A 21,616-nucleotide genomic window follows, 5' to 3' on the forward strand; every position below is an offset into this window, starting at 1 on the left:
GGAATCCGTTTTATCCCTTAAGATCTTTCGAATTTATCAAAGGTACATCAATTTTCCTAATTACTGCACTCATGAAGTACATTCTACTTGCACAACATATCGCTCAATTTTCGAACGATAAACAAATACATATTTTAAAGTGATCTAGTATCGTTTCCATAATTTTTGTTCGGAAAACCGCGTTCCCCGTTCCATGCAGCATCTCCATCGGCATCCAAGGAATGCGCGTGGCTGCATACTCGACCAATTATGAGCGCGGTAATTAAATGCAACTGCTGATCCTACCGTAATCGAATGATACGTTAGACCGGATCGTTATCAGTGAAATCAGGAGGAGGACGAGGTTGTTGTTGCGACGACAGGTGTCCCAAGGTATCGCCGAGAACATTACGTTCAGTCACGTTGCGTCGACGATACCCGAAACCGTCGCAGATTTCGCGGATCTACCTCTCGCGTCGACGATTTATTCCGTTCCCGTTCGACCACGATCCACCAACGTTCCCAAAAAACCAAACTGTCTCCCCGTTAGAACCGATAACCCCGAATCTAACTCGATTTTTTGCACGACAGCGCCGTTACGCGAATTTCCGCAGCCGGGCGCACGTGTTTTGTGCGTCGAAAATACAAGCGGATCGTTATCTCCAGTAATCCGTGATATTTCGAGGCGGCTGTTCCCTCGAAATTGATTGATCTGATAAACGGTGGCAAGTTTCTTTATTGTTCGAGGAAACAGCCATTCTACACACGTCCGCGAATCGGTTCGAAGATGTCGCAAAGAGTGCAGCCTCGAGGGAGAGGAACGAAGTCCCGCGGCGGTGCGGCAATCGGAAGTCAGTGGCTGTGCTCCAGCTAACGCTTGATTGTCATTTGGAATGGAAACTGTTGGAGCAGATACGTACGTTCCGTTCGTCCGTGGAATTGTTTTAGCGGATTCGCGGGCAATCGTCGAAGTTCGTGAAGATCGTCTTGAACTGGTTGTGTTGGGATCATCGACACAGGTCGTGCAGCAGTTAAGCGATGAGGAATGTTGAGATTAGAATTAAAGTAGAGTATAATCAGCGCTGTAACTTCTTTATATAATTAGATGAAATTTGTAGCGTCATAACTGACACTTCTTTGGACAATCCAGTTTCGCATGCGATGATTTTCTGTTAATGGCAATCGATGGGAAAGCGTACATCCCGAAGAATTAAAGTTGCTTAATTAAGTTTGCTTCTAGTAAATTTATTGAAATCATTCGAAGTGAACTGACATCGGAAACTGCACCGATGATTTCAACGTACAACCCGTTTGGATCGATGACCCATTAACGATCGACTGACCATTGTTTGTTGACTCGACTGCGGGTTATCTGGCCGCAGCAGTATGCTTTGTTTACCTGTGATTATTTCCACAGATATCGAGTGCGCATTTTTAAAATAAACCGTTAACGGGCTCGTTCTCTCCGCGAGTTTCGGTATTTACAAACAAGACCGAGGATCCTTTCTCAAATGTACGCCGCGAGTCCGGCCCACTGTTGGGCGAATTTCGTCTGACGTAGCTGAACATTTCGTTCCCGGAGAGGGAATCGTCATTATGGAAACGCCGAACGAGGACGCGAGCGATCTGCACGATTTTTGGAAGGACTGGGACCTGAGGAACCTGACGGAGGCCGAGTATTTGGAAAAGGTACTCGGGCCGAAGTACCTGCCTATGAGGTTCGTGGTGCCGCTGACGATAGCCTACCTGGTGATATTCGTCACCGGGATTTTCGGGAACATTGCCACGTGCACCGTGATCATCAGGAATCCTTCGATGCAGACAGCCACGAATTACTACTTGTTCAGTCTGGCTATATCCGATCTTATTCTACTTACGCTGGGTGAGTCCGGTCCGCCATCTTGTCGGGAGAAGCGAATTGTCAGGCGTTCAAGCCAAATCACACTGTTTTTGCGTGATTTTATTGTCATTTCAATATCTTTGATCACTCAAATAATCAGAAATATTTTCAGTAATCCTCTCTCGATACGATGTGTTCTTTTTGTATACTGTTTTTGTAAGAACTCGCTTTCTTTCGACGAAGAAGATGGTTCGAACGATCGGTTAAATCGTAACTAACATAGGTTTGAATGTTTACATTTTAAATTAGATTGTCGTCTTTAGAAGTAATAGAAAAACAATTTGACATCGTTGCTCGATAGGTCGGAAGGAAGGAACCGGAACGAAATTGTACTTGTTTGCTTTTAATTCTTTCTCAGTGTTTGTCCCGTTCGTCGCGACCTCGTCTTTGTTTCGTCCGCTAGTCGGTGAAGATTTCCTGCAGCATAGAAAGCGACGCACGGTTTTATTGAGTCGTCCCGGTTGATCCGCGCTCGCCCGCACGGCATTTTATGTCCATTCACGAAGAAAACTAGATATAATGGAACATGATGGACACTTAATCGCAGGAAACGAGTGCATTGTGCGAGTATTAGTCGAGCAGGCCCGTGGGGGGATCGATAAACGAATTGAATTTACGTTTCTGCCCCTAAACGACTGTACGTCGAGTGGTTCATTAAACGGTAACAGGCGTTTCAATTGGGAACAGTGGTATTTTCATAGTCGATAAAAGACTGTTTGATAACGATAAAAACCGGATAGCGTAGATATAGAATAACACGGTTTGCTTGAATAAATTCTCGCCAGGTTCCCGAACGATTCTAGCGTTCGACTCGAGAACATAATTCTCTTGATCTACGAAACGAATAGACAGAAATTAATTGAATATCACATACTACTCAAATGTCTTCGTCAAAACTATATATTTAAAATACGGCCAGCGTTAACGAACAATAAGGACGAGAAGCAGTTAAAGATTCCGGCACGCGTTATTTTGAGAAACAACAAAGTGGGCGGTGATTATTCCAGGTAGAAAAGACGAAACAGTCGCGGAATGAATTATGTATTTATAGAACAAATGAAAAGGATTCTCGAGAATGAAGTCCTGTCCGGCTGGGAAACGACGCGTTCCGCTCGAGATCATTTTGCTTCTCGTTCTTCCGTCGGGGCTCGGTGATAAGGGCTTTAAATTAATCTTCGCTCTGTGTGTACATTAGCGATCGTTATCTACACAGTGGGCTGTTTGTTGGTTGTAACGTCGTTGTTATTTGCGTCACCGTGTGGGATATTCAGGATTTAAGTTGCGTGCTCTCCGCGCGGATGAGTCAAGGAGATTTCGAGATGATACGAGCGATTTGTCCGAATGTTTTATTCCCTTTACGCGTCGGTGGATCGGAAGAACGCGGAATGCACGTGACTTCTGATTCCTTTCGAACAGCGCAGTTTCTTATCTCCGAACCTCTTCAATTTCGATTCACACTTATCGCGCAACTATCGCTAGACTCGCCTTAAATTTAGCTTCTATCAACACAAAATTTCACGGAGCATTCTCTTCCGCGACCACATATTACCATGATTCACCGTCGACCGGCATAAGCCGATAATCGTCTCGCTAACTGCTAACTGCCTATGTTTCAACGCTGCTTTGTACACGGTCATTTTGGAATTTACTTACGAAAGTTACAAATTTTTCCGCTGCACCATCGATATCCGCGATAAAAAATGAATGGTGACATCAATTGTCGTCAGATAAGGCGTAGATCGTATACGCACGTTCGATTAGAAACTGCCGATATCGGTGGCAGATAACAATCGTTATAGGGAAATAATCGGTATATATTTGGTTTTCCCTGGGAACAAACAGGAAATAAGTCACTTGAGTCTTGCCACGAAATTCTTTTGTTTAACGTATTACAATATCGATCACTTCGGCGACTTTAGTGACGAACTGCGAAAGAAACTCAATAAACCAAGAAAGACTGTAGCCAAACGGTCTAAAACCGAGAAGTGGCGTTACACTGCCTATCTTACTTCTAACATCATTTATCATTTGCCGCGAAAGAATAAGCAATATTATGTAAAACGGTGGAAACTCCAGCGGCAGTCGACGCGTTAAAGCGAAACCGATGCGATTCCCGTTTGCGTGGGAGAACGGTGATAGATGACGAGCGTCTGTCGCGCGCCCAACGCGCGAGTCTTAATTCCCCGTCTCGTTTAATGTTGCCGCGGAACACCGTGACGTTCGCGTGTTAATTACCCGGAGAGCTTAAGACAAGTTCGTCGTAAATCTGCTTTCGGGAAAACGAGTTTGTGTAGCTGCGAAACGACGCAGAAGCTCCGCTGGGCTCGCTCGCCGGTTCGCGTCCTGTCTGACGTCAATCGTTGCAATCGTCGCGGAAATAAATCACAGATAACACCGGTGCCGGTTGATATAGAAAACAGTCGAAAGAAATAGTCCCGGTTACGGTGGAACACGGCTTAAATGGAATATCCATGTAGGTAGATCGTTATCCAGGAGGAGCACCGATCGTTATCGAGACTTGTTCATCTTTCAGGATTACCTAACGAGCTAAGTTGCCTTTGGCAACAGTACCCGTGGGCGCTGGGGGTCGGCCTCTGCAAGATCAGGGCATACGTGTCGGAAATGTAAGAGAGTTCACCCTTTTAACGTTAACCCTTTGCAGTCGAGAATTCTTTTAACTTGCGGAACTTGCAGACCTTTCTTCTTTTGGGACTTTTGGATTTCTGGACTTTTGATTTATCGATTTATAGATTTATAGATTTATAGATTTATAGATTTATAGACTTCTGGACTTCTAGACTTCTAGACTCCTAGATTTCTAGACTTCTAAACTTCTAAACTTCTAAACTTCAATGCTTCTAGATTTCTAGACTTCTAAACTTCTAAACTTCTAAACTTCAAAGCTTCTAGATTTCTAGACTTCTAAACTTCAAAGCTTCTAAATTTCTAGACGTCTAAACTTCAATGCTTCTAGATTTCTAGATTTCTGGACTTCTAGACTTCTAAACTTCAAAGCTTCTAAATTTCTAGACGTCTAAACTTCAATGCTTCTAGATTTCTAGACTTCTGGACTTCTAGACTTCTAGACTCCTAGATTTCTAGACTTCTAAACTTCTAAACTTCTAAACTTCAATGCTTCTAGATTTCTAGACTTCTAAACTTCTAAACTTCTAAACTTCAAAGCTTCTAGATTTCTAGACTTCTAAACTTCAAAGCTTCTAAATTTCTAGACGTCTAAACTTCAATGCTTCTAGATTTCTAGATTTCTGGACTTCTAGACTTCTAAACTTCAAAGCTTCTAAATTTCTAGACGTCTAAACTTCAATGCTTCTAGATTTCTAGATTTCTGGACTTCTAGACTTCTAGACTTCTAAACTTCAAAGCTTCTAGAATACTAGACTTTTAGATTTCTGCATTACTAGACTTCTAAACTTCTAGACTTCTAGACTTCTAGACTTCTAGACTTCTAAACTTCTAGATTTCTAGACTTCTAGACTCCTAGAATCCTAGAATCTTAGGCTTTTAGATTTCTAAACTTCTAGAACTTCTTCTAAATTTCTTACTAAGCTTCTAGATTTCCAGACTTCTAGAACTTCTTCATCTCTCTATAAAGTCGAATTACACATCAAAGTCTTAAATACTAGGAAAAAAAGAAGCTATACAACAATCTCTCAATCTTCGATATCAAAGCTAGAAAAAGGCCTTTACGTAATTCGATCGCAAAGGGTTAACTCCATTAAATTACCAACAAATGCGGCAAATCTCCTATTTCTCTTTTATCTTTCTTCTTTATTACGACAGAATAGTTGATATGATTTAAGACGCTTTACAGTCTCGTGGCAGTCAATGTATTAAACCTCCGGGCTAAGTTACTTATCTAGGCGTATAACCATTTTTCCCCGGGGTTCACTTTTTGTTTGAAGAATCATATTTTCGACGAATCCAGAAGTAAATCACTTTTACTCGTTCGATAGGTCGTCGTACGTGTCCGTCCTTACGATAGTGGCCTTCTCCATGGAAAGATACCTGGCCATTTGTCATCCGCTTCGCGTGTACACGATAAGCGGTCTCAAAAGACCGATACGTTTCATCCTGGCTGCGTGGTCAATTGCACTGGTCTGCGCGATACCGTTCGCGATTTACACGAAAGTCAATTTGGTCGAGTATCCGCCAGGTGAACTAATTCAGTTCCATACTGCAGTATATCTGGAAATACTGCGTCTGGCGAGAAAAACTTAAAGTGCGGATACACTTGCTAGCAACTTGCAACAATTTTTATTTCATGACACTTCCATCTTATGTTAATTTATTCTATTTTATCTCTTCATGTTACAGTTTATCTTACTTTATTTCATTTCATTCTATTCTACTCAATTTTAGATTATTCCATTTTCTCTCCTTCGATTTCACTTAATTTCATTACTATCACAATGAAATTGAATTTTCTACCGGCAATCCCATGTACGTCTATACACATAAAAAAAAATATGTCGCGAGTTTCCTGCAAGTGCATCTGCACCGTCAGACGTGGCACAGAGAATGTCTAACAAAACTAATGAAATTGTACGATTCAGAGTCGGGCAACTATTCGGCGGATTCCGCGATATGCGCCATGCTGTTGCCTTACATGCCCAAGTTCCCCCTTTACGAGCTGAGCAGCATCATATTCTTCCTGATCCCGATGCTGGTGATCTTGGTGGTTTACACAAGAATGGGCTTGAAGATCAGGAACAGCACGAAGGAAGCTCTGAGCTCAGTGGTGCACAGCACGATTCATGGGGAATCCAGACAGATTCAATCCCGGAGATCAGTCATCAGGATGCTGAGTAAGGAAGGCCTTAATTTTTTAACGTGTCATCCATTCGCACCGCATTTTCAGGATCCTTTTGAATTCTCTAAAAAATGAAATTGCTCCGGGATAATTAACCCTTTGCACTGCGAACAATTTTTAATGTAACCTTTCAGCAACTCCGAATCAGTTTTAATATGAACTATCTAACTATAAAGTTATGTTTGACTAAAAATGACGTTACAAACTTATCTTACAATGTCGCCGCAGTGGCGACAACAGAGTGCAAAGGGTTAAAACTGGGATTTATCAATGAATACATCGTAAAACTCGTTACAGTCTTTCGAATTAGAATTCTTATGGTAAAACTGCAAATCTGGGAAGTCTCTAGAAGAATCACGTAACTTAGCTTCGCAATGAAAGACGTCGAAACTTTTTCTTTATACCAATGATGAGAGGAACTTAAGCATGTACAGATAATTGGAGTAACGCGTTTTCACTGAAAAGTGCACCAGATTCCAAGGCTTATAGTTAATTATTATAAAACCAAATACCCCTTAGGAAAACATAAACAGAGTATGTAACGGATTTCCTAAGAAAGTCAAAGCAACAAATATCTTGATTATCAAAAGAACAACGACACTATAAAGTTTGAGTATCCATTTCTCCATCATTCTTCCGGATTTCAAACATTGAGGTTCACACTGCAGCACATGTGCCGATGGTCCCCTATAAATTTCACATCAATCGATCAACTGGCACTGAAATGTGGCGACGGTTTCGGAAAATGTGATTTCGAGAGCTCGTTCGAAACTTTGATGTCCCCTAAAAGGATCTGCAACCTCGTTATTTCGCCGAACATCGGAACAAACTGTTCCAAGTGCATTTTTAAAGAGTCATACTCCCAACGTGTGAAGAAGAATCGATTTTTGGAAGATTCAAAACTGGAATACCATTTTTTAACCATTTAGTTCCCCGCGGTATCCCCTTGAAACCACATATTTCAATATCGATAAAACGCGGACCAGCGGACTAGCCACGAAACCATATAAAATCGATATATTAATCGCCATCCATTCCTTTGACAGTTAGAATAGCACTCTCTATAAAAAGTATTTATTTCTAAAGGCAGACCGATTTTCTCGAAACGTTGATCGGTTGACCTGCTGTTTTGGAATTCATAGTGTAGTATCTAGAATTTTTGGCGTAGGTTAAGGTATTTTTAGGAAGAGTGAATATAAGAAGGCCAACACAAGAGTCGTATGTTGGCCTCCGTGGTATTGAGTTGTATTTTTTACGTGTTGCCCGTGTTGTTTCCATATTTTATTAAATACATATATTTATTCCTAGTTCTCAATTGCTCAAGATCCACTCTTTCACTATCTACAATATAGTAACCACTATAATAGCTTCAAATATGTTCTCCTTCCAATTAACACGATGTATTCAGGATTTCTTCGATGCTGGACTTCTCGGAAAATGAACGTCGACGATAAACAGTATTCCGAAATTGAGCAGAAATTCTTTTATCGAATCGTTTTCGAAACTTTTTTATTCAGGACTGACAACGCTAACTCGATTGCAGGTGCTGTGGTGATAATGTTCTTCATCTGCTGGGCCCCGTTCCACGCTCAGCGGCTGCTGTACGTCTACGGCCAGGACTCCGACTATTACCCGGACCTGAACGAGCTGCTGTACATCCTGAGCGGATGCCTGTACTACTTCAGCACCACCGTGAATCCGATCTTGTATAATTTAATGAGCATGAAGTATCGGTACGCGTTCAAGCAGACGATCTGCTGCGGGTCCAAGAAGTCGTCGGCCAGGAGCTGGCCGGCCAAGGAGTCCCAGATGTGCGAGGGGAGTCCCGGCGGGAAGGCTCGCAACTCGAACTTCAAGAACTCAGTGAGGTAACGGCGACATGGACGTTACGAGAAGAAAAGGGAACTTATTACAACGGATCCTTGATAAGTCGAACCGCTTAGGGGAAATGTATGATCCGGGAGTTACGGGGGCGTTACCGAGTTAGCGAGTGAAAGAAACTTAACCCTTTGCACTCGAAAGTTTTTCGATGGAAATGTTCAACATTTTCTGACGATAATGTCTGAGATAATTTTGAAAATACATAGCTTGAGTACTCTAATGAATATATGAAGAACTAAGAAGAATATATTGTTACAATTTTTATGAGGATTACTGATTACTGATCGACAATTCAACTTATAGAAGTTGTCTAAAGGCTTTGGGTTATATGCTTATAGGTTGTGTACTATTAGATTATGTATACTAAACTATAAATTTGAGGTGTAGAGGTTTCCTTAAATTGAAATTTTAGTTGTAATCAGTGAAAACTCTAGATTCGAGTTGCAGAGGGTTTCCTAATTTTAAATTCGAATCAAAGCTCAATTGATGGGTTTTAGCTCAATTCAAAATTTGAGTTGCGAGTGTCATTAATGTTAAACTTGAGTCGTAGGAAGTTTCTTAATTTCAAACTTGGATCATAGAAAGTTTCTTAATTTCAAATTTGAGTCGTAGGATGTTTCTTAATTACAAATTTGAATCCTAGGAAATTTCTTAACTTCAAATTTGGGTCGTAGGAAGTTTCTTAATTTCAAACTTGGATCATAGCAAGTTTCTTAATTTCAAATTTAGGTAGTAGTCAAAAACACTTGTCTCATAAAGCTCTTCAAGTTCCACATGTTCGAGTTACCGAGGTTCCTTACCGGAACAATAATAATTCCAACGATTTTTGCGCAGGTACACGATCAGCCAGGCGAAGGAGATGTTCCGGTTCACCGCCAGCCGTGAGAGCGTGAGCCGAGACGGGAACGCGAACGATAATGCGCCCCGTAAATCTTACGCGCCGAAGAGGGAAGACTCGACGTCTAGGCCGCTTCTTGATCGAATGCACTCCGTAGTTCGGGAACACGAGAGGAACAAGAACGATTCGTCGAAAAGTACCGGCGAGGAGTCCATGTCTATCGCGAGCAGTAACTTGTGACACCATACGAGACTATAAATTCTGTGTTTCACCGTTAGTCTCCGCGTCGAGACGCTCTTGTAAATACTAGTTGTAAGTCGATCACTCAAAATCGTTTATTTATTCTTCGGTAACGTTCCACGGTCGTCGTCGGCCGACTTTCCTCCGATTTTATCGAACTGTACGATTCAAATGTTTAATAAAACCGATGAAACTCGCAGCGATCGTTCGTTCGTCGCGGGATGACGCTATCTCGCGCGGCTTTGCGGCGCAATATGCATTATTTTAAGAAAATTGCATCCACTACTCGATTAAGGCGAGCATGTAGCGTATCTGGGACGACGTTGTCGAAAGGATTAAAGAGGAAATGTGCGGAGTCTAGACTCTGGAAGGTTAGGATACGTTCCGATCAACTACTGGGCAGAATGATTCATTTCTGATCTCTTGTCTTCGGGATTATTGAGAAGATAACGGACGAAGTTGGAAATTGATGTATCAATGGCTAAATTGAATTTTATATATCGGATACTTGAAAGATATACATAGCAGACGTTACAGCTAATTTCCAATTAAAACGAACGATCATACGTAAAACTGCAAAGGACTATATGTTACCTTTTTAACCCTTTGCACTTGAGGCGCGACTCTCGCCATTTGATTGAACAAAATTGTAAACTGAAAAATTCAATATAAAATGTCGAATCAGGTATTAACAAATAAAACAACTCTGCCCCATAATTTACGCAAGATGTTTCTCTATGTTGCAAATAATATTGTCAATATTTCGTCAGAAAACACTGAATACTTGTAAAAATATTGTCGAGTGCAAAGGGTTAATAATTGAGAAAAGAGAATTAGAATGATTCAATTTGACCTATTTGCTAGTTCTACTGTTAATTACCCTGAAACATGTATCTCACACAGCAGGTTGCAGCAGAAAACTTAGCTTCAACAGGTAAAAAATTAAATTAGGCAAGGGTTTCGACATTCCCCGAGGAAATAACGGGCGTTTAAAAATCCCCGTGAAGGAAAGCGTCGCTAGACAGAGGTTTCCCGTATCAAAGCGTGCGAAATGCGCGCTGGAATTCTCCGAAGGAACTATTTTAAGTATTTCCGAGGAGCAACGTCGGGAACGGTCCGCGGCGTTTCCAACGGCGCGCGCGCCTCTATTTCCCGGGAGGAACTGTAACCGTAGCTTTCAATCGCGAGGGTTTCGAACGCTCGCCGTCTCGTAATTTCGCGCTGCATATTTATCGGGACGGAGCAACCGAAGAATCGGGAAATATTTCCAGTCCCGCGAGATATTCGACGACGACGACCAGGAACGCGGGAGGAAATTAATTCCCGCGACGCAACAGACATGCTTTGCATACCTCGAATCAAAATTCAGGATCACGGACAAATAATTCGCGTCCATTAGCGCGATCTGCGAGCCGTTTTCATGATACTTTCGGTTTTCCCGATCGTCCACCCTGTTTCTCGATTCGAACTTAAATGATAGGGTGACATTTGTTCTTGGTAGATTCTCTGGGGAATATTCCTTGAGAGTCCGACACGCGTGTGGCTAAGGGTTACGGTGCTAAATCTTAGCCGAAATCAGGGCAGATGCAATTTCTCTTCTTAAGGGCGTCGTTAAGCTTGAACTTCGTTTAACTGTCGAAAATTGCGTGGTGCATGGGAAGTGCCTTCTTTCAAGGAACTATGCAACTAATACTTGTGACTAGGATTAGCAAACCAGTTAAATATTCTTTTTCGAGCATTGATGCTTAATTCTCCATTTTGTGCCACATTGAATTTAAGCCAATTGCGTGACGCATGGGAAGTGCTTTCTTTCAAGGAACTCTGCAACTAATACTTTTGACATTTCAGGACACTAGGATTAGTAAATTAGTTAAATATTCTTTTTCGAGCATTGATGCCTAATTTTCCAATTTGTGCCACATTGAACCAACTATAAGTTGGTACTCAGTTTCTGACTACCTTGTAGTTTCTTCCAGGAAACACATATTTTCATTAACACTAGGTTTACAGAACGCGTCAAATTGAGGCATATTGGATTTTAGAAATATTATTTTGTAAATGTTTACGTCGATTTTTATGCGATCACACTGAAATGTACCCCAATTACCTACTATCGAATCTCCAGTTTCCACAATCTAAGTGTGTACAATAAATGGCCGTAAACCCAGTGTTAAACAATAAAATGAAGAATCGATTGGCGTCTGGATTAGTTGCTCGGTTAAACATGAAAAACTGGGAGAGGCAAACTGCAGATTCACCGCAATCTCGTTGCAGACTCGTGTGCGCGCCTGTTATAGTAAACGATTATCGAACCGATTCCCGCGTCGCTGTTTATTCAGCCATCCAGCGTCAAGTTCACCAAGGCGAGACCGAAAATTCTGTCATCCCGAGTGGCAGCAGGCGAAACGCGCGCTTCGCATTTCATCCCACGTCATGCCTCGAAATGATTAACCCCTTGTCCTATAACTCCGTTCACAACTGCGCTTGATCGAACCACTTTGCCATGAATAATTCAGTAGAAAAAGACGAGAACCTTATGCTCATTCCGTCTATCTATTCCTCTGAAGGTTCGACATTGACAGATAGTACATAAATGACATTTCATTGACATGAAAAATATATAAAGTAAAAAGTACGGATAGATAGTACATAAATGACATTTCATTGACATGAAAAATATATAAAGTAAAAAGTACGGATAGATAGTACATAAATGACATTTCATTGACATGAAAAATATATAAAGTAAAAGCACCGATAGTTAACCAGTTAAGAGAAATTTTATTCGTGAACTTATCGAAAGATTACTACTGTAGAATTACTTATTTTCCACGTTTCCCTGAAAAATGGAAACTACCGATACTACGTCAATTACTGCCTTTACTTTAATTAATATTTAGTCTTAGTGAATTCCGTTACGAATCTTCATCACGAGACTGTCTCGATATCATAGATACATGAAATCGGTGACAGAAACTGCGACGAATTTTCCTTCGGCCGGTAACGTCTTTTTTTCTATCGTAACACACACCGACGTCTCGCTTCTTATCGAGTTCACCGGGTTTCCGATCGAGTTCGAACTTCTTAATGAGCTTACTTCGAGGAAAGACGTCGGAGTCAGGCGTACGACAATGCCGCAAGTTCACCGACGATCGGAGATAGACGGAATCTCTGTTGCGCGTTAAAGGTGAACCCTTTTCACAGTAACCGTACCGGTACTTATTCTGACCAGTCAAATAACCGGTTACAAAACAAAGGTGAGGAAGTTAGATGATAAATTCTTAGTGGAAACGGAGACGACGGGAAAGAGAGCAATTGAAGAACTGATTAACACGTTGAGAGCAATGGGAGTTCACCATGGGAAGTACTATTTTCTTTTTTATTAACTTTTGAACTTTGGAAGTTGTCCTGTAGGGACATTCTGCAAATTTTTGATAACAAAGTTATGCGAGGATAACGTAGATGTTTTCCCATGGCAAGCAAATTACTATAGTTCACTTAGTTAACACTAGAACTACCGTACTAGTCAAAATAACTGGTTTCAACATTTTTATTTCGTAATTATTGATATCTTAAAAGCATTGAATATCCGAAATGATCTAGAAGAAATTGATAATAATCAATTATTACAATTTTTATAGGGATTACATATCAATCGTATTAAATGCTCGGTGGTTCTAGTGTTAAATCATGATTATCTGAAAAGATTTCTATATTATAAATAATGCTACCTAACGTGACATTTAGATGAACATGCAACAATAATGCAATTCAATTTTATAACAAAGTTATACGAGAACAACGTAGATATTTTCCCATCGGAAAGCCAAATTACAGTTCACTCAGTTAAACCACGATTATCTGAAAAGATCTCTATATTATAAACAATACTACCTAATGCGTTGACATTCAGCTAGATAAACATGCAATAACAATAATGCAATTCAGTCAAATGATTTAGTACAATGTTTGTTCCATTTTGTGTATTCTGCTCTATGGAATCGTGCGGCGTTCAACGTATTAATCGGACAATATCGGAGCAGATGTCGAGCGAAACGAACGACAGGAAGCGTAGAATTTGAAATTCGGTCATTCGACCGGTTTCCGGTGTTGTTACCGTTAAATTAAGACGCCGCCGAGTAACGGGATACAAGCGTGAAAGTTCACGGGTCGCGACGATCCTTTGAGGACTCGGATTCCAAGGGTCGAACCGAAGGATTGCAGGGTCTCCACTTTCGACTGTCTTGTTACGTAATCCGTTTATCTCGGTCAGTTAGATTTCTCGTTGCCGGTTAATCACGGAACTTCGTTGCCATCGTCTTGAATCGATACCGCGGCAGATCCGAGAAGGAAACTCGGTTATAACCAATCAAGCCCCGGCGATTCATTTATCCTCGCCCGTTGGATCCTTCCCGATTAATCGATGCGTAAACGGACGTTGTTCCGACGCGCGTTTCCCGTCGATCGGATGGCGGAAAGTGTTCACGGGAAACGGCCACTTTGTCACGGACTTGGTTTTAATGAATTCGAGGCGAAATTTCGTGTCTTTAATTATTAAGCGCGTCCTTGCACTCGCATTTCGGCGCGGTAATTTATGGAAACGAGCGCGGGGGGAGACGCAATTTCTCTTGTTAAGGGCGTCGTTACGCTCGAACTTCGTTTAACTGTCGAAAATTGCGCGGTGTATGGGAAGTCCTTTTCCAGGACCCGTGCAACTAATACTTCTGACGTTTTCAGGACACTAGGACTAGTGCAGCAGTTAAAACGCGAAGTGAATGACTAACTGAAATCTCAATAGATGCGTTCTTCGAGTTTCCGTAGAACAATTAACACTGGAACTACCGAGCATTTGATACTATTGAAATGTAATCGCTATGAATGTTGTAGTAATAGATTATTTTCGGTTTCTTCAGACATTCATATTTATTTTCAGAATCATTTCGAATATTCAATGCTTCGAAGATATCAATAATTACGAAACAGGAAAATTGAAACTTGACTGTTACGGTAGTTCTAGTGTTAAACATTCTAATTTCATTGCAATTATTATATTATTGCAATGAAATAATTATTATATTTATATAATAATAATAATAATAATATATTATAATATTATATTTATATTATTATTATAATTATTATTTTATTGCAACTACTGAAAAAGGTCTAGCAACAACTGTAACTAATTCGTCTGCAGCCATGTGAATTTTTCAAATGATCCTTCCAACGTCAAACAAACGATGCAGATTCGTATCGTTGATCCAGAAGTTCCTTTGTTCGAGTCATTGAAATGTATGATGTAACCTAAATTAAAGTGTCCGTCTTGTGCGTGATTAACAATCCTCCGGCGAGAATGTTAGGTAAACAGTTCGAGGCACGCGAGAATGCTAGTGCTCGTTCTGGAATCTTTAAATTGTTTCGCCGAGCTAATTGCCTTAATCGCGGTCCAGTTTCTCTGCTGGATCTACCGATGCATACTTCCAACGGTTTTCCATCGACTACGAGGGGAAAAGTCATTGCAATGGGTAACACAATCTCTGGCGAACTAACACTAGAACTACCGAGCAATAAATAATACGCAATAATTGATTATTATCAATTTCTTCAGACATTCATTACAGTATTCAAGTGAAACTACTTACTTTGAAGATCATTTCGAATACTCAATGCTTTTAACCATTTAACTCTGTTTGACGATTTGAGAGATTTTTTGACACTAGATTTACAGTCATTTATTGTACAGTTTACTCTATTGTTCCTGGGGAAGTTGATATTCGTTGATTTAGATTTTGGAAATTGTAGATGTAGAAATAGACAATCAGGATTCATATTCGTGTAACTGGATCGACGAAAACCGATTGAAACATTTACCAAATAATGTTTGTAAAATTCAATCTGCCTCAAATTGACACGTTCTGTAAACCTAGTGTTAACTACAGAAAGAAGTCAGGAATGCGTCATTCTACTAGTTTCAGTGTTAACGCGAGTCACGTTGAACCGATTTCTGTTTTCGCAGCTGATATTGCGAGAGTTCTAATAAATTCGATTACTCTTTAATCGTGTCCGCGAAGTTTCGTATTAAAATTGCGTCCGCCTGCAGCCGGATTGTTCGTCGAACAGCGGAATGTTCCGCGTTGTTGCAAAACAAGAGTTAAACAGAAACGCCGTAGGAATAGACAATCAGGATTCATATTCTAACTGGATCAACGAAAACCGATTGAAACATTTACCAAACAATGTTTGTAAAATTCAATCTGCGTCAAATTGACGCGTTCCGTAAACCTAGCGTTGAACTAAATTCCACAGTTAACTGGTTAAGACATCAATAATTACGAAATAAAAGGACCAAAACCAGTCGTTTCGACTAGTTCCAGCGCTAATCCGCTTCTGATCGATCCGATCGCTGTCCACCGGCCTGCCATTGATCTCTCCCGTTTCCTTTTCAGACGCAACGTTCCCTAATCCACTGTTTCTCGCCTAAAAGCCCCCCCGCAGACTGAATAAGGACAAAAACGAAGAAACGTAATGCTATTATGTCGGCGCTAGGTCGGAAGACGTCGAAGGTAAAATTCGTTGTAAACGAGAAGCGGCGGGATCTTGTTTGCGCCAGAAAGTTTCCGTTTTTGTCCACGTTCACGTGTCCTGCGAACCTTTTTCCGCATCTCGAGCGCAGCGGTGACACCGCTGGAAAACACTTCATTACTTTCTCCGTCTATTGTGTGTCACTTGAACTTTTTGCACCGGATCTGCTACAGCGGAATTAAAAAGTCTTATACGTAACCTTTCGTAGTAGAGAGGTGACTCTTCGTCATTGTTTCATTCGATACAGTGAAAGCTTCAAGTTTTATATGTAATGTTAATTACAATTAATGTTAAGTGATGAAACATTGAAAGGAAATTTTTGTCTCTGAATTTGTTCTCGAATTAACTGGTTTCGAAGAATGTCTATCTCATCATGTTGAATATTTCTACCGAAGAACTTCCGAGTGCAAAGAGTTAACAAAATACCAGTAATCATTTTCATCATGAAAGTCGAGGGGTTCGTGGCAGAAGGAACTAATATAGACGAATATAATTAACAGCATCCTTGTGCCAAATCGAAGCGGCCATGAATCGCTGATCGATTTGAGAGTAAATATTTTGTGCCAAATTCCGTGGTCTTGACCTGGAGGACGCTCGTAAAGAAAAATTTAAATAAATCTTACGCGTTATGACTACTGGAATATGTATTAGGGGGTGTACTCTGACTTTTGGTTCCAAAATTCTGGGAGAACGGTTACGAGAGGAAGAGATCTCCGCGTTTTCTATGCAAATTGATTCTAATTCGTCCAACGCGAGCGGTCTACTTTACTCGAATCATGTTGTATTCATCGCGGCGCAGATTATAGGTGAAAATATTCTTCCCGAGAGTTATGAAATCGATTTGCTGTTCGTTTTTCGCTACGAACTCCGCGAATCCTGCGTCTTTCATCCGCCGCGGCGAACGAGAGCCAGCGCATAATACATCAAACTTCGGAATTGAAATTCCGACAGCGCACCGCGCAATTTGTACCGCAAAGCAGAAAATATTTTCCAGTTCTTCTTCTACATTTTCATCCTTGGAACACTGATATTAATCCTGGACTCGTACTCGGGACCAACGGAGGAGCAGAGTCCCAAGCGCGACGAGGATCGTACGGGCTGCTCGTTTCATCAGGTGCATCTGCCCAGGCACGCGATCGACTACGCTTTGTACAGACGCGGCAAGGTGCCGGATTTTCTTTCGTGGAGAACCTTGACTCGGGGACAGACAGGTAGTAATGGTTGTGGAATGGCCGAAGCGTTTTGTACGGGCACATGCTGGAAGCTTGAATGGTTGGAACTCCGTCGGGTAGCGAGGTTGCAGAGTTTCAGAATTTCAAAGCTTCGAAGTTTCAAAACTTCAAAGTTTCAAAGTTTCAAAATTTCAATATTTCAAAGCTTCTAAGCTTCAAAGCTCCAAAGATCCAAAGTTTCAAATTTTCAAATTTTAATGTCTTCAACTTCTTAAACTCTTGGACGTTTAAACTTACAAGTTTTCAAATATTTAAACTCTCCCCAACTGCACACTTTCATATTTTCAAATTCTTAAGCTCTCCAACCTGCACACTTTCAAATTTTCAAATTCTTAAGCTCTTCAACCTGCAGACTTTCAAATTTTCAAATTCTTAAGCTCTCCAACCTGCAGTCTTTCATATTTTCAAATTTTTAAGCTCTCCAACCTGCACACTTTCATATTTTCAAATTCTCAAACTCTCCAACCTGCACACTTCCAAATTTTCAAAGTTCCAAGACTAACAAAAATTCGAAGCATTCAAGAATTGGAAACCACTGCATCGAATTCGAACTGATTCAAATCATAACGTCTTCGAGAGTACCGAATTACTTCGAAACTAAGATTAAAGCATTCATCACTACTAACAGGATCGAGGATTCGCTTCCTGCTCGGCTCTAGCTCCGAAGACCGTGATCATCAGTCGGAAACGATGACCCAGCGATCGTCCTTCTTCCGCTGAACATCTTGAACCGAGAAAATGAGGGATTGTTGGAACGTTGAAAATGCGACGTTCGTTCGGGGCGACTTCTTTCGCAATGGGGGGATCATGCAAATGCATGCAAATCGCGATTCAAGATGAATGGAGAGAGACAATGAATGGGATACGATTCGTGATTACGTGAACAATGGAAGAGCCTGATTAAGGGTGGCAAACGTCTTCCCGAAGTACCCTTCGAAAAATCGAGGAATTCCGATCAACTGATATTCTTCGACTAGAAAATTGGATCTCGTCTTCGTGATTCTGATGGAACTTTGAACACGTATTTTATATTAAAATATAATAAATAAATGAAACCATTAATCCTGCTTCATTCGTTCTATACATAACTTGTTATCTTAAATTAATCAATCTTACATATGACAGCGAATAAATTGTAAAATCGAATTCATCGAATCTCTACAAATTTTATATTATTTTCGAATTCATCGAATCTCTACAAATTTTATATTATTTTAGAATTCATCGAATCTACAAATTTTATATTATTTCCGAATTCATCGAATCCTACAAATTTTATAATATTTCCGAATTCATCGAACCTCTACAAATTTTATAATATTATTTTCGAATTCCTCTTTCGCCGGGATACTGCATTTGACTAACAATTATTCCGTTGAACGTGACCGCGTACAAGTATTCATTAATCAAATTCACTTTAGAGGAGACGGCCAGCCACTGCGCCGGCGAAATCGTTTCCCAAAGATAAATTCGACGGTAATAAATGAATATTCAAATTGCATTTTATTCTCCGGCCCTTTGACGCGAATTTTCAATAAAACAAACTCCCGGTATTCCGACGAGAGTGTGTAACACGGTTAGAAGTTGCAGAAAGGGCATCGTGAACAATCTAGCAATAATGTTCCGCGAGTTATATTCCCCACGGTTTTGATGCAATACCATCGAACCGCTGAAACGTCGGTTTCCCTTGATTGCCCTATAACCAAGAACGAAGGAATACACAGAGGAAGGCTCGGAGAATTTTAATCCTCGCAGCTTATTCGGCGACGAGCGAAAAGTTCAGTCAATTTGTTGATTGACCCGTGCGTCGAAAATATTTCCCAATTCCATTTCCGATACAGCGGCTGTAAATTGATCTGAAATGAAACGATTTTAAATACGAAACGATGGCGATCGAGAATCTCTGATCCGACGGGTTACATCTTCATTTCCCTCGGATATTGATTCAGCTTCGAAATGATACCAGCGGAAATTTGCAAGATAATGAATCGATGATCGTAATCGCGTGAAATCGAGGCACCATTCGATAAATGTGGAACAACGGTTTGCGACGTTACTGATGTTGCATTTCTGGATGCTGAATTTAATGGACGAACGATATTCGATGACTCGATGGCAGAATGCCATGTGGAGTACTCATGTAACGATGGAACTGAGGAAACGTTAAAACAAAATTATCTTCTTTAATTGTACTTTAAGATACTATCAATTACTGTAGTAAAACAAATAAAATTATTTTTTCTCTTTAATTGTAATTTAAGATACTATCAATTACTATAGTAAAACAAAATTATCTTTCCTCTTTAATTGTACTTTAAGATACTATCGATTACTATAGTAAAACAAAGAAAATTATTTTTTCTATTTAATTGTACTTTAAGATACTACCAATTACTATAGTAAGTAAAGCAAATAAAATTATTTTTCCTCTTTAATTGTTCTTTAAAATACTATCAATTACTATAGTAAAACAAAATTATCTTTTCTCTTTAATTGTACTTTAAGAAACTATCAATTACTATAATAATCATAATATCTATTATACAATTTTTGTAATCAGATGAATTAATCTCAGTAATAATCTATCTAATAATAATAACAGTAATAATCAGGAAGATTACGATCTAAACGAAAAGAATTCTTTGTTCGAGCATGAAAATTCATTTCCATGGTACACCGGTCGCACGAAATCTTGGAATCTGCGAGAAGCTATGGGGGTTAAAAGGGCAATCCCAGCAATAAATCTTGGCTTCTCATTTTTCATTCGACGCAAAAATAATTTCAATCTCGCGGGATTTCCACGGAAGCCCGCTTCGACAGTCAACGAGTTAAATAAGCGTCAGCCGTATTGAGTGCTCAGCTGCGTTGTGTACCGGTAGCGCGGCACTCCGAGGGATAAAGAGCAGATTAAATCCACCGAATGATTCGCCCTACCGACCAGACGCTTCAATCTTTCATGGCGTTAAGATCTCGTTTAATTTCTCCCGGCCTTTGCTTAGCGAGCACGTTAAGCTACGGGGATTTCATTCTACGATGCGCAATTTATTATGCCGCCGCCGGGAGAAAATATTATGGACGGTTATGACAGAAATTGGTAAAATGAATTATTAGGAAGATACAAAACGGGGTTAACCGTTGTGTCAGTGGAGTTTGTAATATTCTCGTGAGAATTTGACAGAACCAATCTGTCTATCCGTTCTCCGGTGTTACGTTCGTTTATGCTTCGAAAATGTACGAACCTAGGCAAAGATGTTGTAATACTAATGTTGAAAGAGACGCAGACACTTTGGTGGTTAATTTAAGGGTAACCGTGGTTACGAAAATGATTACAAGAGAATTGATGTAAAGATGATTAGTAACTAGGCTAGATAAGAGAAAATACGTGTCAAACATTTTCTTGAGAACTATGTCTCACATAAGTTTCGTCGAAATCAGCGTGAGCTGGTTGAATACCCATGATACCAAATTATTCAGAATTACTTTTGGGAATTTTGGGGATTCTGTGGGATGGTTGTTCTTGTGGAGATGTAAGCTGAGTTGTTGTTTGTTCTTGAATCAAGAATAAGGGTATTAGGCTTCTGCACTCGGAAGTCTTTCTATGTCTCGATGGTGAGACATGGAGGAGATTATTTGTATGAAACTGAGAAATGAAGCTGATTTATACAAACATTTCGCATATCGATGTGTTATATAGAAGTTAATGTTATATATAACACTTTGTAATTTTGTTATATTGAATCTAATGGTGACCGAGGGTCACCCGTCGAGTGCAAAGGGTTAACACTAGAACTACCGAGCAAGCAAATTGAAGTTTCCCAGTTTTCCTATTGGGACTGGAGGACAACTGAGATTTCAATTGACTCGTGATTCAATTTAACACTGAAATCTCAATAGATGCATTCTTCGAGTTTCCACGGAACAATTAAAAATTCTAATTCCATTGCAGTTCGCCTCGTTTCACTCTCAACTCGGCGAGTTCCCGGCGCTAGATTTCGAACGGCGTCGTTCCATCGGGTTGCGCGCGACATTATTGGTCGAGTCGGGTCGGTTCGGGGGTTGGATGCGTGGCGGATGAGCGCCCGCGGTGCGAAGGTGAGAAGCAGTGCGCTCCGGAGGCGTCACTTGTCCACCGT

The 21,616-nt window shown here is 40.4% G+C and overlaps 1 protein-coding gene across 1 annotated transcript; it reads left to right on the plus strand.

The window, feature by feature from the left end:
* The first annotated feature begins 349 nt into the window (after positions 1-349).
* LOC116430154 (neuropeptides capa receptor) lies at positions 350-9,868 on the plus strand. Its single transcript, XM_031983904.2, has 7 exons — positions 350-895; positions 1,397-1,861; positions 4,413-4,503; positions 5,854-6,053; positions 6,454-6,705; positions 8,254-8,578; positions 9,426-9,868. Exons 2-7 carry the CDS (start codon positions 1,576-1,578, stop codon positions 9,667-9,669), a joined length of 1,398 nt encoding a protein of 465 aa, XP_031839764.1. The 5' UTR covers positions 350-895; positions 1,397-1,575; the 3' UTR covers positions 9,670-9,868.
* The last annotated feature ends 11,748 nt before the right edge of the window (positions 9,869-21,616 follow it).

This window comes from Nomia melanderi, chromosome 6, assembly GCF_051020985.1.
Source record: "Nomia melanderi isolate GNS246 chromosome 6, iyNomMela1, whole genome shotgun sequence".
Lineage (NCBI taxonomy): Eukaryota > Metazoa > Arthropoda > Insecta > Hymenoptera > Halictidae > Nomia > Nomia melanderi.

Coding starts and splice junctions, on each gene's coding strand:
- LOC116430154 (XM_031983904.2), top strand. CDS start 1,576: ATGGAAACGCCGAACGAGGACGCGAGCGATCTGCACGATTTTTGGAAG. Junction 1,862..4,412: donor TCTTATTCTACTTACGCTGG/GTGAGTCCGGTC, acceptor TTCATCTTTCAG/GATTACCTAACGAGCTAAGT. Junction 4,504..5,853: donor AGGGCATACGTGTCGGAAAT/GTAAGAGAGTTC, acceptor CTCGTTCGATAG/GTCGTCGTACGTGTCCGTCC.